General features: G+C 35.7%; 1 protein-coding gene across 2 annotated transcripts in view; it reads right to left on the bottom strand.

Moving 5' to 3' along the window:
• The window catches only part of AHCTF1 (AT-hook containing transcription factor 1), a gene marked incomplete at its 3' end in the record, with an annotated part of 58,768 nt that extends 46,304 nt beyond the window's left edge, over positions 1-12,464 (bottom strand). For both annotated transcript variants that reach the window (XM_084253646.1, XM_084253647.1), the window contains exons 1-5: positions 12,262-12,464; positions 9,224-9,477; positions 5,570-5,750; positions 3,333-3,540; positions 1,843-1,959 (exon numbers count right to left, since the gene is read on the bottom strand). In XM_084253646.1, the coding sequence (XP_084109772.1) occupies positions 1,843-1,959; positions 3,333-3,540; positions 5,570-5,750; positions 9,224-9,477; positions 12,262-12,415 (914 nt within the window). In that variant the 5' untranslated portion in view covers positions 12,416-12,464. The remainder of the gene's footprint in view (positions 1-1,842; positions 1,960-3,332; positions 3,541-5,569; positions 5,751-9,223; positions 9,478-12,261) is intronic.
• Between the last annotated feature and the right edge of the window lie 3,987 nt (positions 12,465-16,451).

The raw sequence follows: 16,451 nt of genomic DNA, 5'->3' as shown, positions 1-16,451 counted from the left end.
AGTCACAGAGCAAATGCTCAGTAATTTTTCAAATGAATAAATACATGGATATGAGGCAGAAACAATTTCTAAAAGACTAGTAAACAGGATAAACCACACACAACCAACATTTATTTTCCACATTACAAAACTAAATGTAGCTTTTATTATAATAAATAAGCACTGTGGCACCAAGATGTATGCCTCTGTAATTTCTAGTGGTATACTCTACCTGTTTCATTTTTTTTCTTTTCTTTTATTCAAATGATTGCTTTAATGAAGGCACAGATATCACACCTGTCTTTCTGATTTAGACTTATAATTTAAATTTTTATTTTAATTGCTATTTATACCAATAAAGTGTTGTGGGAGATTCAATGAACAAGAAATAGGAGACTTTATTACACATCTTCATAAAACATTAATCTAAGAATGATTTAAAACAGAAGTCTATGAGCTCCCATAAATTATATAGACTTATTTACATTTGTTTACACACTCCCCCACTACATGCATAGCTAATATGTACATAGTTTCTTTATGTACATAAGTAGTTTGTGTATATGTATATAGTGTATATATGTAGTTTATACATGTATATATTATCAATACTCGTTCTATACTCGTATACAATTTACAGAACACACAGAAGGTGTCAACACATTGTTCAACCCAATGCTTTAAACCATTATATAAATACATATACACATACATACTACATACCAATATATATCATAGCCTTCATCAGACTTTCAACAAGGTGCATGACCTACTTATTTTAAGAATCCAAATCAAAGTAACAGTTTTCAAAAATACTTTCCATTAGTAATTCTGACAAATGCAAAGTAAATCATCTAGGAAAAAATGATCCAAATTATAAATTAAAATAAACCTGTCCTATTGAAAGAACAGGTAACTAGGAAAACAGTCTAAAATTCACTAGATAATTTGTTCCCCTATTTCAATGAATGTGTTCTGAATAATAAAGAAAATATGGGGCATCACCATAGGAAAAATAAAGGAAACCACTAACCTGTCCATATTTTAAATTATCATTCATTTGTGTTTCACACGTACATACAGCACTGCAGATTACCTCAAAAAAGGACTACGAGAAGTGTATGGTTCACGTATTTTTTAGTAAAAGTCAGTAGCAGAAGAAGTTAGAATAGCTTCAAGGTTATTAAGGACAAAGTAGGGATCAATAACAGGACTAAAAAGACTAAACCTGTACACAATTCATAATATCAAGCGTAACATGGCAAAAATGAACTATAGTAGGATAAGTTAGACTCTAAAGAGTTCCCATAAACCCCTTAAAAAGCAAAATTAGCAAACATAAGGCATTTTCCTCAAACTTGTGCTTCTGGCCCACATTACACTCAGATGGATAGAAATATGGACTTGACTCAGTGAGGGGTATACCAAGAGCTGTCTCTATAAATTTTTATTTCAATTTTTCTCTAGAATCGACAAATTTCAAAAGTGACAAAGCAATTCTTCATTTATTGATTCATTCACTATATGGCAAACTAAGACAAAATCTCAAAGTCAGGACATCTAACACAAAGATCAAAACTTAATATAATTTAGGTCCCTAGAATCTAAAGTAGGATAGACTTGGGAAGAGACAATAATGGAAACAGTGAGTTATTAAGAGCACAACACTTATAACCAAATTTAACCATTTCCTTGATCATCACAGAAAGAACTAAACACCACTGAAAAATAAAGAGAAAAATCACGCAATTATGCTGCCTTCACCAGAGAACTGTTCTGTTGTACAGCACAAAGCTTTCCAAGAGAAATTAACTATTGTTCCACGTTTGACGAATATCTTTAAAACCATAGTATCATGCTTACCTATCTTGTGTAGACTGAACAGCCCATAAGTAACAGCAATTACGAGGATCATTCTCAGGTTCTTGAAAAGTAACAGCATATATAGGAACTCTTCCACCTTCCAACTGTGTAAAGTATCTATAATGGGCAAAAAATTAGTATACCTCGCATTAACTTAAAATTTTATGAAAAAGGAAGAAGGTGGCTCATGTAAGAATTTGGTTTAGGGCAACTATTGTTTTCTGACTAAAATTCAGTGATTGGGGGAACATGGTCAAGTTATTATCTTTAAAAATACAGAGGGTGTAAGACATCAAGATTACAGGTATGGCATCCACCCCAGGTAAAACTGGGGAGGGTTAAAATTAACAAAGCACATGCAGATATGTTTGGGTAAACCAGACATTCTAGTTACATAAACGTATTCAACTATGTGCTGCTTGCCAGTAAGAGGAGCCCTAGAGATAGAATACTCCATTTCAGTTGAGTTTAGTTAGTTTCCCAACTCTAGTAGGATAAGTTAGACTCGAAAGAGTTCCCATAAACCCCTTAAAAGGCAAAATTAGAGAAGAAATGATCATGGTAGAGAAAACACTGATGAGGCCAGCTTCTCCAGACACTCCTGTAGAAGCAATTCAAAGAAAAAGAGCTGATAAAAGAGTATCAGCAAAGACAGCAGACACGAACTTCCCATAAGGAGGCACTGGGCACTAACAGAGCCACCTTTATCACTGGTGCTCTGCAGAAAAATATGAGGAAGCACAAGTATAGTCAATGTTTACTTGCATCGGCAATAATTCTATTTTAATATTATCAAGGAATGCAATAGTAAAAATGGGCTTAGTTTGAGTTGAGGGAATCTTCTTGTTATTTTCAATTTCTCTGTTTTCCTTCACTTATAATTTAGCAAATAATTATTATGAAATTCAGTCAAATAGGAACCAATTTGTTGGCAAGACTAATTAAGTAAGCAGAAACTTCAGAACGTTCACTATTTTATTGACTCACTTAAAATATAAATTAAAAATCTGTAATGCCTATATGCTATTTCCTTCAATAAAGGGCTATCTCCTCCATTAAGGGGTTAATTGCTCTGCAATTTAAAAAACATAAATAGTAATAAAAAGTACCAATACAGTTATATACGAAGGAAGTTTTGGCTCTATAAAGAAATAAAACACAGCACTTTTAATTACTTTAATTTTAAGGTTTTTTTCTTTCATCTGAGAACATTACTAAACCACTTGATACACGTGGTTATGAAGAAGTATTTCTGAAAAGAATTTATAATATACAAACATGTAGGTTATAACCATGCTTTACTAGCAAACTAGAACACAATTAACTAAAATGTCTTAAAACACCGAATCAACCTAAATTCTTGTCCTAAACTACTCACACTCCATCATAAATCTATTCTACCTATAACTATCTATGCTAATTTATAAATACTGAGTACATTATAGTCATAAAGGAACCATAATCAAATAAGAGCCAAAAATTATACTTACTCTCTTTTCATGCTTTTCATATTCCACAGTGCTAGATAGCCATCAGAAAAACCTACAGCAAGCTGGTTTGTCCTATTTATATAACTAAGAGTTGAAACAGCTACTCCTGATGGGCTTACTAATTGGAAACACAGATGGCGTCCTTCTCGCATCACATTTTCTCTGATGTGTGGTATTTCAGCTGGGATGCCAGTTATAACTTCAAGATCTTAAAAATGAGACAAGATTAACAAACTGTAAATAGCATAAAAGCTAATATGTCACCTATTAAACAGGTAACAGGTGAAGATTACTAGTCATTTAAATGATTAGTAATTAAAAAAATGTTTATAAAATAGCCACTAATATCTACTTAAATAATATAATTTTCAAAATACATTTCAGGGTGTAATTCCTTTAAAATCTCACAGAAACTATCAAATATTTCCTCTAACAATCATAAAGTTAATGTTTTCTTTATTTAAATTAAAAGCTAATTTAAATGATTATTTAAATAATTTAAATAATTTTAATTTAAATAATTTAAATAAATAAATTGACAAAATTTAACTACTTGTTATTCTCTGTAGAAATAATCAGAAGCAGAATGGACTATGAGGGTAAAGGCTCAAGTACAATGTGATGGGATTTCCCATCTTCATAACAATTTGAAGAAATTTGCCCTTAATAAAGTCTGAATTTTTTTCTTAACCTGAAGATTTCAGATAGCATCAACTGTATAGAAGAATACAGGAATTCCCATCACTTCAAGTTAATTTTCAGAATTTACCATATGTGTAAGCCTAAAATAGTTATAATCAGAATTAATTTTGTACACAAAAAAAGATTCTGCTTTAAACCCCCAAATTCAATTTTTTTGTACTATAAAATCCAAATAAATCTCATAATTGATAAATGGTTCTATTCTCTGACCCCAAATCCAGAGTTTCATTACAAAATTATTCTTGCATTGAATTCAGTTACTGATTGTTGACTTTTGAAAAAAGGATGGTTTGATCTAAGAATTTTGTGCTTTAAGAAAAGCATTTTAATCAGCCTTATATCTATACCGCTATCTACAAAATAAACTCGAGGAAAAAATCCCATCAGAACTAATTCCTTTGTCAGTTTTCTATAGACCATAAAACCATTTTCAGTATTCTATAAGTTCATCATTAGTTGGTTTTACTGATCAATTCTTTTCATTTAAACGTTCTAGTATTTATTGATCAGTATTTATTAATATCAAATTTTAAGGTATAGTTTTTGTCACTATATTCCTAAATGCATATGTGACCATCATTTCTGTCTGAAGTATTTTCAGGTCATAGGCTGCATGTTTAAATTTTGTTCACATGGTTTGGTTCTCCATTTTCTTGTTAAATATAATTTTTACCACTTAAGAGTTTAACTACACATTGACAATTTTTATTAGTTATACTAATTACAAATTGGGGTTAAACTGATTATTTTAATTACTTTTTAGTTGATACATAAATGAACAGATCCACACTAATACACCAGGATCTGAGGTCAAACGGTCCTTTCTCAAAACTTAATACGTGATAAATTTTTGAAAGTTTAGATCCTCCACCTTATTAAAAAAAAAAAAAATCAACCAAATAAAGAGTCCCATAATTAAAAAACCTGAAAGTATTTATTAAAGAGAATATTAATAAATGTAAGCATTAGTATTAAGGGGGAAACTGTCTCTTTTGGATTTTAAGTATCATTAGTTCTATTTTAGGATGCTATTTTATGAGGTAAGACTTATAATTACTTAGTCATTTCCTATTAATTTATTTTCTATCTTAATCATACACCACAGGAACACAAACAGTAAGCCAACTATATACTATGTAAGATCTTACATGATTAGATAACTTTATACTGTCTGATATGGATCAAGATTTTATACCATTAGTTTTTCTTCTGGCATTTAATAATAAGTATTATTTAAACATATTCAAGTATAATATATACATATATTATTCAAGTATATACACACACACACACATACAGCAGGAGGAAGAAAAATCAATATCTCTACCCCTTTAAAGAGGTACCTAGTACATGAATACTTCCTCAATAAAATAGAGTAACTCATCCCAAAAGTATCCAGTGCCCAAAACAACAAAAGGAACAGTAGGTCCAAACAATAAAAAAAAACACAGATAGCTAGGTTCCTATGTAAAAAACTGTTATTTTTAAAAAATCCACTGCATCAGTTTTGGTTTCAAGCAAAGATGACAACTTACCTGATGCCTCTACTTCATTCTGACTGCATGACAAATCATCCAAACACAGGTCAATAAGAAGGATCTGTCCAACATCAGTTACCACAGCTGCCACACCAAAAAGCCAACGCAGACTTGGGTGTAAATGCTGTGTGCTTGCACTGGCTCCTCCATGATTAATTATAGGTTCAATAGCTGTTACCTAGAAAGCAGAGTAAATGATATGCTTTTCTGCTACAAAATAACTAAAAACACAACAGATTTAAGTTAAACAGTTATTATAATAGACTTAAACAGTTTCTAGTACAAAATCATAAACCCTTATTTGATATTTATGTAACAACTGAAATCTTTAGGTACAAAAGAGATTATGTCATTATTTCAATGTTAAAAAAACTGTGCAGATGGAATAACAATCAATGATTATTATTTACTATATGTGAAGCACTATGCTAATGGTGTTATTTGATGGTCACAAAAACTCTACATTTTTACAAAAAAATGTTCACAAAAAAAATCTACTTTTTCCTCACTTTAAATCTCTAAACCAGTTACTCTATGATTAAATAGATTCTTCTCTTAAGAGTGAAAATGAATCATTCCAAGAAAACTTACTGCCTACAAATTTTTTTCCCCCAAAAGATTTATTTATTTATTTATACACGCACTGGGGACAGTCAGAAGCGCAGGAGGGTGAGAGAATTCACCAGAGCCAGAGCGGGGAACAGAACAGGCAGACCGACGAAATACACTGCTGAGGGGAGCAGCGGGCGCGACAGGAGGAGAGGTCTGCCAGGAGGAGAGGTCTGCGCTCCAGGTGGGACCCTCACTGGCAGCCTGGGCTGCAGAGACTGCAGGCAGCTTCGCAGCCCGCCACCAGGGGGGGCCCTACCTATATATTTTTGCAAACTTCTGAAGAGGTCTAACCTTAAAGGGACTGTACTATATAATAGGACCCTCGCGAAAAATCTTGGCATTGACCATATTACTGACATTTAAACAAGGACAGAAATCAGGTGGAGAAAATCATACTGTAGCTACTTTATGGACCTTACAGGTCAAGTTTTAAATGTCTGTACCTAATAATCCATGTTTTATACTAACATTCCTTCTATTTCCTATTAATTCACAAAAACGAGTTAAGGTATGATGATAATTAAACATCTGGCAATTTCTACTATAAGAATAATCAATGTCCCAGGAAAAAAAAATGAAATTTGTTATTAATGGTTTATGTGTTAAAATGAAAATGTGTTTCAGACAAAAACCTGGCTCGTTCCATATTTAAGTATAACACAAAACATTCCATAGTGGTTTTAATTCCTAAAGCTGTAATTTCATGAATTGTCTTCCTTTTCAAATTATGGTAATAATATCTATAAATACTAAAGCACATTTTCCTTAATTTCCTCAATGAGAGTAAGAAATGTCTCACTTTACATTCTACATACAAAATAATGAAATAATTGATAACCCTACCTTAATTAATTTTAGAAAAAGGTGGCTAAAAGTAAACATATGGGCCTCCCTGGTGGTGCAAGGGATTAAGATGCAGCACTCTGAAGCAAGATGCAGCACTCTAAAGCAATCCACAGCCACTGCAGCAAGAGTTCGATCCCCTGCTGATCCCCGGCCAGGGAGATAACCCGCATGGCGCAGCAGACCTATCCTGACTTGCCCGCTGCTCTCCTCAGCAGTGTATTTCAGTCAATACGCCTGTTCTGTTTCTCACTCTGTCTCTGGTGAGCCCTCTCACCCCCCACACTTCTGGCTTGTACCCCAGTTCTTGTATGCATAAATAAATTAAAAAAAAAAAAAGGTAAACATAGTCAGAAAACAGTTAAGTTGGCTGAACTTCTTTGGAAGGTATTTATCACTATCCTCCCAATATTTTCCTTCTCCTATAGACCTTCTATGTGAAACCAACTGTCTACCCAAATGAACAATCAGACCTTTTAACGCTTGCTCCTTTCTCAATAATCATCCAAATAATCTACAACTTCTGTTTATGTTACCTTTCAAACCTGACCTATTCTCTCCACTTCAGTTCACCACCATAATTTACTTGAACTACATCTCAATCCAAAAAGCTTTTTACACTAAAGTTCTGCTTTAAACTTAAAATGACTTCACCCCAGACATTAGGAGACCCCTAATTGTAAACAGGCCATTTTACAATCTCAATCTTCACCTTATTTCTTCCTGCTGTCCCTCTCCCCAAGTCAATGTGAAAAAGTTAAGCTTCCCAAATGTCCCATATACTGCGAACTTTTTACATGCTGGTCTCTACATGAAAAATGTCCCTCCTTTTTGAGTAGAAATTATCCAGGTGATCTCCGTGTTCCAAGTACTTAAAATTATCAAAATACTTAAACTTGTGCTATAATCTTACTGTCTTTTCCTACTAGATGACAAACTTTCTCAAAGTATGAACCAAGTTCAATTCATCTACTTACCCCCTAGAATCTAGCTTTATTTATAAAAAGTACTCAATAAACCACTAATTTTATTATTTTAAAGGCAGAAGTAATAGTCTGACCTTTAAAATCACCACTAACAGTACATACAGTAATTAAATAGCCAGTACATACAGTAATTAATAGCCAGTGGATGCCTGGAACCTCAGAAACCTACATACATATTTATGATAGCTTAATTTATAAATCAGGTACAGTGAAAGATTAGCAATAACTAATAAAACTATAACATTATAATAAGAGCTCTGTAAGATTTCTCTCTCAATATATTTTAGTATATGCAAACATTTTCAGACCACAGGTAACTGAAATCATGAAATACAAAACTACAGATGGGGAGTGGGAGGCATACTGTATCAGATACTTGGCTATAAACTACTTCAGACCCCTACTTTATCTCATTTGATCAATTTCCCCAAATATAAAAGCATATTATTTGTCATTAAGATCCATTTTAACTTTAAAAATACAATTCTAATCATTATATAGTAAAACCATTAAATACACATAAAGTACATTTTTGGGAAACATCAGGTATAGAAAGAATTCTACTCTTATTATTTTGTATTTGTGTATCTTTGTAAACATAAATTTTTCTCATCATATATGGAAGAATAGCTATAAACCTGCTAAATAAACAACCAGAAATTAATAATTACCACTGGATAAGATGTCTGGCACATAGAAGGCATACATATATTAATAAATGATTCCATTATTTAAATACAATATTCAAATCTGAAGCAATAATGAAGACATGCTATCCATATAGCTCTACTGCTATACTCTCAAAGGAGAAAAACAGAGAAATGAGAAAAACAATGACATCATTAAAAACTATTTCAATAAACTTTCAGAGTCATTAGATACATTAGATAACACAACTGGATATAAGTACAAGATTCAGCTGATACTTCATAGAAAAGAATATTAGAACACTACATGTCATTTTTACACTGCAATTTTCTAACCAAGAATAAAGTTAAATTTTCAATTTTTTCCCCTTTTAAAGTTCATTTGATAATGTCTTTAACCTCTTTTTCACTTTAAAGTTTTTACTGAAGTATAACACCGCTCCACATAAGTAAACTAATAATACATTTATGTCTCAATGGATTTTCATAAAGTGAATGCACCATGTAAGCAGTAAGGTTCAGTTTTGAAAGCAGAATGTCCACAAATCTTGAACAGTACCTACCCTTCCAGGAAGAACAACTGCTTTGACCACTCTTGATATACCAAGGTCATAAAGACAGAGAACACTCCCTTCAGCTTCTTCCAATCCAATTAGCAAACCAGTCCTCTTCTGCCAAGAGAATTCTTTCACAGCAAGGACTACAGGAGGCTGTTCATTCACTCCACTGAATCTATATGCAGACAACCGCTCTCCTGTTACAGAATTTACTACCTCGAGTTGTGGACCACAAGCCAAACAAGCAAGCCCGTTTTTCCCTAGAAGAAAAAAAAGCTATAATGTTACCCATTCTAATACTGCATTACACAACAAAACTAGAGAGTAGTTAGCTCTTTTACATGTATGATATAAAGTTCATTAAACTTTACACATCCCATATTGAAATCTAAGTATTCACAGAATAGAATGCTGTCAAATTAACAGAATAAATTGAGCAAGACTACTGGAATAATAATAAAATAACCAGTAAAGGCATTATCCTACACACATTATCTCATTTGTTCCCTGGCACACCTCAAAATAGAGATAAAGCAACTAAACCTTTATATAGTTAACTTGCCTAAAACCATACAACTATAAATACCAGAGCAGAGTGAATCCCCAAGTGTGCTGAGCTCCAAAACTCTTATTTTTATTTCATTATATATTAACAGGTAAGCTACATGCCACGGGAGTTGTATATATACCCTGTATGATTCTATCCCTAAAGAGTTCAAAATCTGAGAAAACAAGACATAACTGGCCTAGCAACAGGAATCTAAGATGTCATTTTAGTTTCTTACTAGTCATATTTAGATTTCACTCTGTGCCCAATATAAAGTAAATGGAAGGTTTTATTTCTTTTTTTTAATTTTTCTAAAATAAATTTTATCTTTATATTCCCCATAGAAAGGCAACCCCCTTATTTTGACCCCAATCCCTCCCCTCCCCGCCCCCACCTCCCATAGAGTGTCTCTGGTTCATAGTTTTTTGTTGATTTTGATTTTCACTTTCTTATAGTTAATTCATTTCCCTGGTCTATTATTTAGGTTTTCTAGATTCCTGCTATGAGTGAGACCATCCAGTATTTTTCTTTTTCTTTCTGGCTTATTTTGCTGAGCATGATCCCTTCCAGCTCCATCCATGTTGCTGCAAATTGCATGTGTTTATCTTTTTTGAATGCTGAGTAATATTCCATGGTGTATATGTACCACATCTTCTTGATCCAGTCATCTATTTTTGGGCATTTGGGTTGTTTCCAAAGCTTAGCTATTATAAACATAGGGGTGCAGGTGCTCTTTGGAATTGATGTTTTTGTGTCCTTTGGGTAAATACCTAGGAGTGGAATTGCTGGATCATATGGAAGCTCTATGTTTAGTAGGTCCAGAAATCTCCACACAGCTCTCCATAGTGGTTGGACCAGTTTGCACTCCCACCAGCAGTGCAGGAGAGTTCCTTTTCTCCACATCCTCGCCAACATTTGTTGTTGCTAGTTTTTTTAATATGTGCCATTCTCACTGGTGTAAGATGCTATCTCATGGTAGTTTTGATTTGCATTTCCCTGATTACAAGTGATGTTGAACATTTTTTCATATGCCTGTTGGCCAGTAAATGGAAGGTTTTAAACTGGAGAGTGACAGCCTGATTTAATGTTACTCCAGCAGCTAAACAGAGAATAGCCAGTAAGGGGAACACAGAGTGTAAGTAAGGTGATAATACCCTATACTTGGTCAGTGGCCATAAATAGAGAATAGTGGATTGACTGGAGATTAATCGTAGAGGTAGAACTATACGGATTTGCTTGCTCTTGAATAAGATATGGGAAAATCAGTAAGAATCAAGACCAGATTGCGAATTTTTGCTTGAGCAACTCCGTGGATTTTAGTAACTTTTACGCCTAAATTTGTGATATCTATCATGCATCCAAGCAGACAGATATACTAAACTGAGGGATTTCCAATATCATTTAAGTAAGTAACATGGCATAGTGAGGACTCAGACATACAGGCTCAAAACTCATTTGCTCTTGTTTTACCACTTGCTATCTCTGTAACTGGGATCAAGCTATTTAACCTAATTGATTCTCAGCTACCTGTAACAGAAGTCTAACACCTCAGTTAAAAGTTGTTACAGTACATGTAATAAAGTACCAATGCTACTTTTTGTAACAAGAGAATATCAAAATACCTAATATATACACTTTGCTGTATATATTTATACAGTATAGCTGTTAAAATTCATTTTCAGACGTCATCTGTAATATTTTATAATTTAATGTCTTCTTTGTGTATGATTTTCTACTGTATTACATAATTGAATCCATGTTAAATTCTTGTGTTATGGAATTAACAAATGAGACTTCCCACATCACCTAGGCCCGAACATCAGACTTCCCAAATTACACAGGGCCCAAACATCAAATTTTTCCATTTTTAAGACTGTTTTGGGCCTCCCTTGGTGACGCAGCGGTTGAGCGTTGGGCTGTGAAGCTGCCCACAGCCTCTGCAGCACCGGTTCATTCTCCGGCCGCCTACGAGGGTCCCACACGGTACGACAGACCTCTCCTGCCGTGCCCGCTGCTCCCCTCAGCAGTGTGTTTCATCAGTCTGCCTGTTCTGTTCCCCACTCTGGCTCTGGTGAATTCTCTCACCCTCCTGCGCTTCTGACTGTACCCAGTGCTTGTATAAATAAATAAATAAATCTTAAAAAAAAAAGAAAAAAAAGACTGTTTAGATTCTAATCCAATCTCATCACTGGTAAAACTGATTATAAAGGAAAATCAGGTATATATTATTCCTACATTCCAAATGCAGGTACTCAATAAAGTTTTTAAATTTATAGTATTTTAATAAAGAAAAATGAACTATAACCCCCCACTCAGAGATCTACTGAAAATATATTCTAGCATAAATAGATGTTACATTGTGTTTAACATGTATCTATTTAAGATCCCTCTAACCAGGTTCTGCTTTAAGTCCCTTCCACATTAAAGAAACTGCAACACGTTTATTATTACTTTACAAGTCAATCGAATTGGTAAATTTTTAGCATCATTATTTTACCTGCAGCAAACTTTCCACGAAGCACAGATTCTAAGGTTATTTCGTCTTCTCCGAGTGCCTGAATAGTCACTTCTGGAAATTGCAGAAGACCACTAGTGACCTGTGCTGTTAAGTCTCGCATACTTCCACTGTAAATATTTTTAAAAGAGGACATTGTTATGACATATTTTTACGATACACTTGATCATTTCCAGTCAGAAGGAAAAAAAAAAAAAAAACAAGAAAAAGACACCACAAACAAAAACATAAACTATGTATTTTTACAATGAGATTTGATTTTATTTACTGGGTCTGCAGTATTCTAAGAAAATACTTACCAAACAGTCTTAGGAGAGTAAAAACAATTAAGCCAGATGTCCTAAAGATATACATGATTCTCTAGATTCTTTGAAAACTGGTTCAATGCAATTAATCTTATTGCCTGACCGACCCTAGAACAGTTCACAAACAGGTTAAATTAATACATTTTAGAAAAATAACTATTATAGTAAAAGGGCAGAGAATCCAAGAAAAAAATGTCCCAACCCAAGTGACTTCAGGAATTGTGTATGGCACATGTCTTTAGACAGAAAAAAAAAAATAATCTTTTGTTTATAATATATAAATGACAAGATCCCCTGAATGACAACCAAAACTGCTAGTTAAAATATGAAAGTATCTTTTTGAAAGAATCCTGAATTGGAAAGCCAAGAGTAAAAACATTAGGAATTCTGGAAGACATGTAAGCTGGCTTAGCCTCAATGGTTAGCAACCAAATGCTGTCACAATGACCCTAACTTTGTTTTGAGCACTCTGAGGTACAGAGGCAGATGATAAAACTCAGGTCTATAGGGCTAACACAGTTAATAACGCAAGCTAAGAAGAGTCTTCCTCCTCCCCACCCTCAAATTCCATTAAATTGCACAAGGATGTATCATCAGCTTAAAGGTCAAACACCCATTGGGTAAGACAGGGAGCAATAATCCTGTCCATTTTAACTATGACTCCAAGTCTCTATTCAAAAAAAGAAAAATACTCTTCAAATTAGTAACCAGAAAACAATCTGTTATCTGAAACTTCTCAAGTAAAGAATTTATCATTAACAGTAAGAAGTGACAATATTCTAAAGTATATGTTCCAGAGTTGTGGAGATACAGCAATTCCCCGAAATCAGAAAAATCAAAGAACCTTAAATAAAAACAAAAGATGTAAGACAAAAACTGAGCCATCCCCACCAAGGGAATTTAAAGGATTAATGGCAGAAGAAGCCTTCAGACAGAAAAGGATTAGACAGAAAATCTGAGATACAAAAAGTATGATATGCCAAAATACTGGGAAATACATGGAAAAATCTAAAATACTAACTACATAACAGTAACAACCACAGTGGTTACTGTATGGGATTTAAACAAAAAAAAATCTGTTGTCCTACTATGGTCTGAGAATAGAGAGACATTAGTTTGTTCTAGACTTTGTTACACATCCATATTAAAAATTTATATAGGAAGAGACCAACAAGAGGATAGTTTCAGTAGTGTAATAGCAAGCTACTAAAAATAACCAAACAAGAGAAAGTAAAGATAATACCAGATAGTAAAAACATACCATGTTATAATAATTAAAAGCATATGATACAGGCTACTAATGGACAAACAGAACAAAACAATTTAGACACCAAACCACAAAAATTTAGTACACGATAAAAAGCAGATTTGGTTATTTCAAATCAGACAGTACGTGTGGAATACTCAATTAAAGTTACTGGTACACCTTGCTACTCATTTCCAGCAAAGAAGTTAGTTATCCACTGGTGGAGTGAAGAAGTTACAGCTTTTCCCTATTAAACTTAAAGCCTCCAGTATGCCAGGTGTTAGCTTTTCCCAAAGTGGAGTGTTCAAGGACAATAAGCAAGAAAGCTCCGTATCACTGCAATTCAATCAAGATCATGCTAAAGGAATTTTTAAAAAGACTTTCACAAGGGCCTCCCCGGTGGCGCAGGGGTTGAGCGCTGGGTTGCTGAAGCTGCCCGCAGCCTCTGCAGCACCGGTTCGATCCCCAGCTGCTCCCCAGCCACCGGAGGAGGGTCCCACATGGTGTGCAGACCTCTCCTGCCGCCCGCTGCTCCCCTCAGCAGTGTACTTCGGTCCTTCTGCCTGCTCTGCTCCCTGCTCTGGCTCTGGTGAATTCTCTCACCCTCCCGCGCTTCTGACTGTACCCAGTGCTTGTATAAATAAAAATAAAATAAATCTTAAAAAAAAAAAAAGACTTTCACAAGATGATTCTGAAGCTCATCAGAGGAAGTCAGTTCTTCCACAGGACAAAAAAGGCATCTCTGCTTATGTCTGGACGATTTTGTGTCCCTTCGCTTATAAGAACCCATGAATACAATGCAGCAGTGCAGGAGCATGGCTGGTGCTATGGAGGCCCCTATGTGGGTGAAGCACTGCATGGAGCTGAGTCTGGCAGGTGTCCACAGCCAGGACTGCACAAGAAAAAGCACAAAAGCAAAAAAAGAAACACAAGAGTGGCCTCCCTGGTGGCCCGAGGGCTTAAGACGCAGCATTATGAAGCTATCTGCAACCACTGCAGGATGAGTTCCATCCCTGACCAGGGAGGTGATCAACCGACCAGGGAGGTGACTCACATGGCGCAGCAGACCTCTCTTGCCTCCCCCGCTGCTCTCCAAAGCAGTGTATTTCAGTACATCTGCCTGTTCTGCTCCCCACTCTGTCTCTGGTGAATCCTCTCACCCACCCCATCTCTGACCTGTACCCCAGCTCTTGTATGCATAAATAAATCTTTTTTTAAAAAAAGAAAGAAACACAAGAAGAAACCATCATCAGGAAAAGGAGGCTACAGCTCAAACTCAAAACCAAGTGGGGTGGGCAGGTCCTAGGCACCAAGAGTGATTGCTGAGAGGCCTCGCTCATGCTCTCTCCTGATGGTTGTAGGCAATGAAGAGGAACTTCTGGAAGGAGTCCCCCTTGAACAGTATGCCTCTCTGGCTGAAGACAGTAATCGAACTACTCCTGTCAGGAGGCTTAAGAGGAGGAATAGAGGTGGCTGGATGCCAGAAGGGGGAGCAGGATGACAAAGGACATTTCGAGAAATAAATTAATTAACTGCTACTCACTGCTCTACAACTGCTCTGGAGCCTGCTCCAGAAGGCTCAGAGTGAGCCTTTAGTCTTCCATGGGCTGCACCACCCCTGCTCTCACTGAGGAGATGCTGCTACTGAGGCGGGAGGAACCAGTGCATAAGTGACGGTGCAGGCAGCGTGGGGGACAAAGGAGCACAAGAACCAGGTTATCCAGTGCCTACGGAGACTTTGCAGGGCCCAGGGGGCCTTGAGGGGTGAGCAAGTGGAGGGCGAATCTCAGCCCCAGCCTCCCAGTGAGCTACAGCAAGAGGAGCAGAGTTTCCCCTTTCCTTCCACCCCTGCCCCAGCGCCAGTGTTATAAGCCCAGACCATCCCCATGAGGCTCTCCTCCATGATGCCCCCTGTCTCTGGCTGTTCACACAGGCCAGGCACTCTGCAGCCTCCAGTGCTACCGCATCAATCTGCAGAAGTGGCAGGTGTGTTTGTGATGCACAGGCCAGGAAGCCCAGAATCCTCCTCCCTTTGGCTATGCAAGTCCTTACCTAACAGGGCCCTCTCCCCTTCCCTGTTTCAGTGTCTTCCCCACCCTATTAAATTTCAGATGGTGGGGGGTAAAATGTCCAGTGGAGAGAATACACAATAATCACTATCTTTAAATAAACTCTAATGTTCCATTTCTTAGACTGAATGTGTTTCCTGCTGTTATGTTGTTTTTAATATAAAAAGAAAGTGTATAATATGGAAGTAATGGCTCAAGCAGTTGCAATATTTAAAAATAAAAGTGTAGTTTACATTGCAGAGATACCTTCCCACCTGTAAAAAATGAGGACAATATATGAAACAAGGTGTTCAGACAATGGGCAGTGGTCCCTAAGAGAAGGACAACAAACAAGATGAGCTAGAGGACTGTCCCAGCTTTCTGTATATGTGTCCAGGACAGAGAACAGGAAGAGGGAGCACAGTAACCAAGTCTTCTTGAAGAGATAGGGCAAAAAATGCCCAAAAGTCAAAGTAGTAAGAATTCACAGGCTAGAGTACTGTACTACAAGATCTGATGTAGTACTGTACCAAGAGATCTGAAGTAGTCTCTCCTGGATCTTCATATAATTGA

The sequence above is a fragment of the Talpa europaea genome, assembly GCF_964194135.1.
Source record: "Talpa europaea genome assembly, chromosome: 14".
Lineage (NCBI taxonomy): Eukaryota > Metazoa > Chordata > Mammalia > Eulipotyphla > Talpidae > Talpa > Talpa europaea.
Note: the sequence above shows the minus strand (reverse complement) of the source record. Positions and strands in the feature narration are given on the sequence as shown.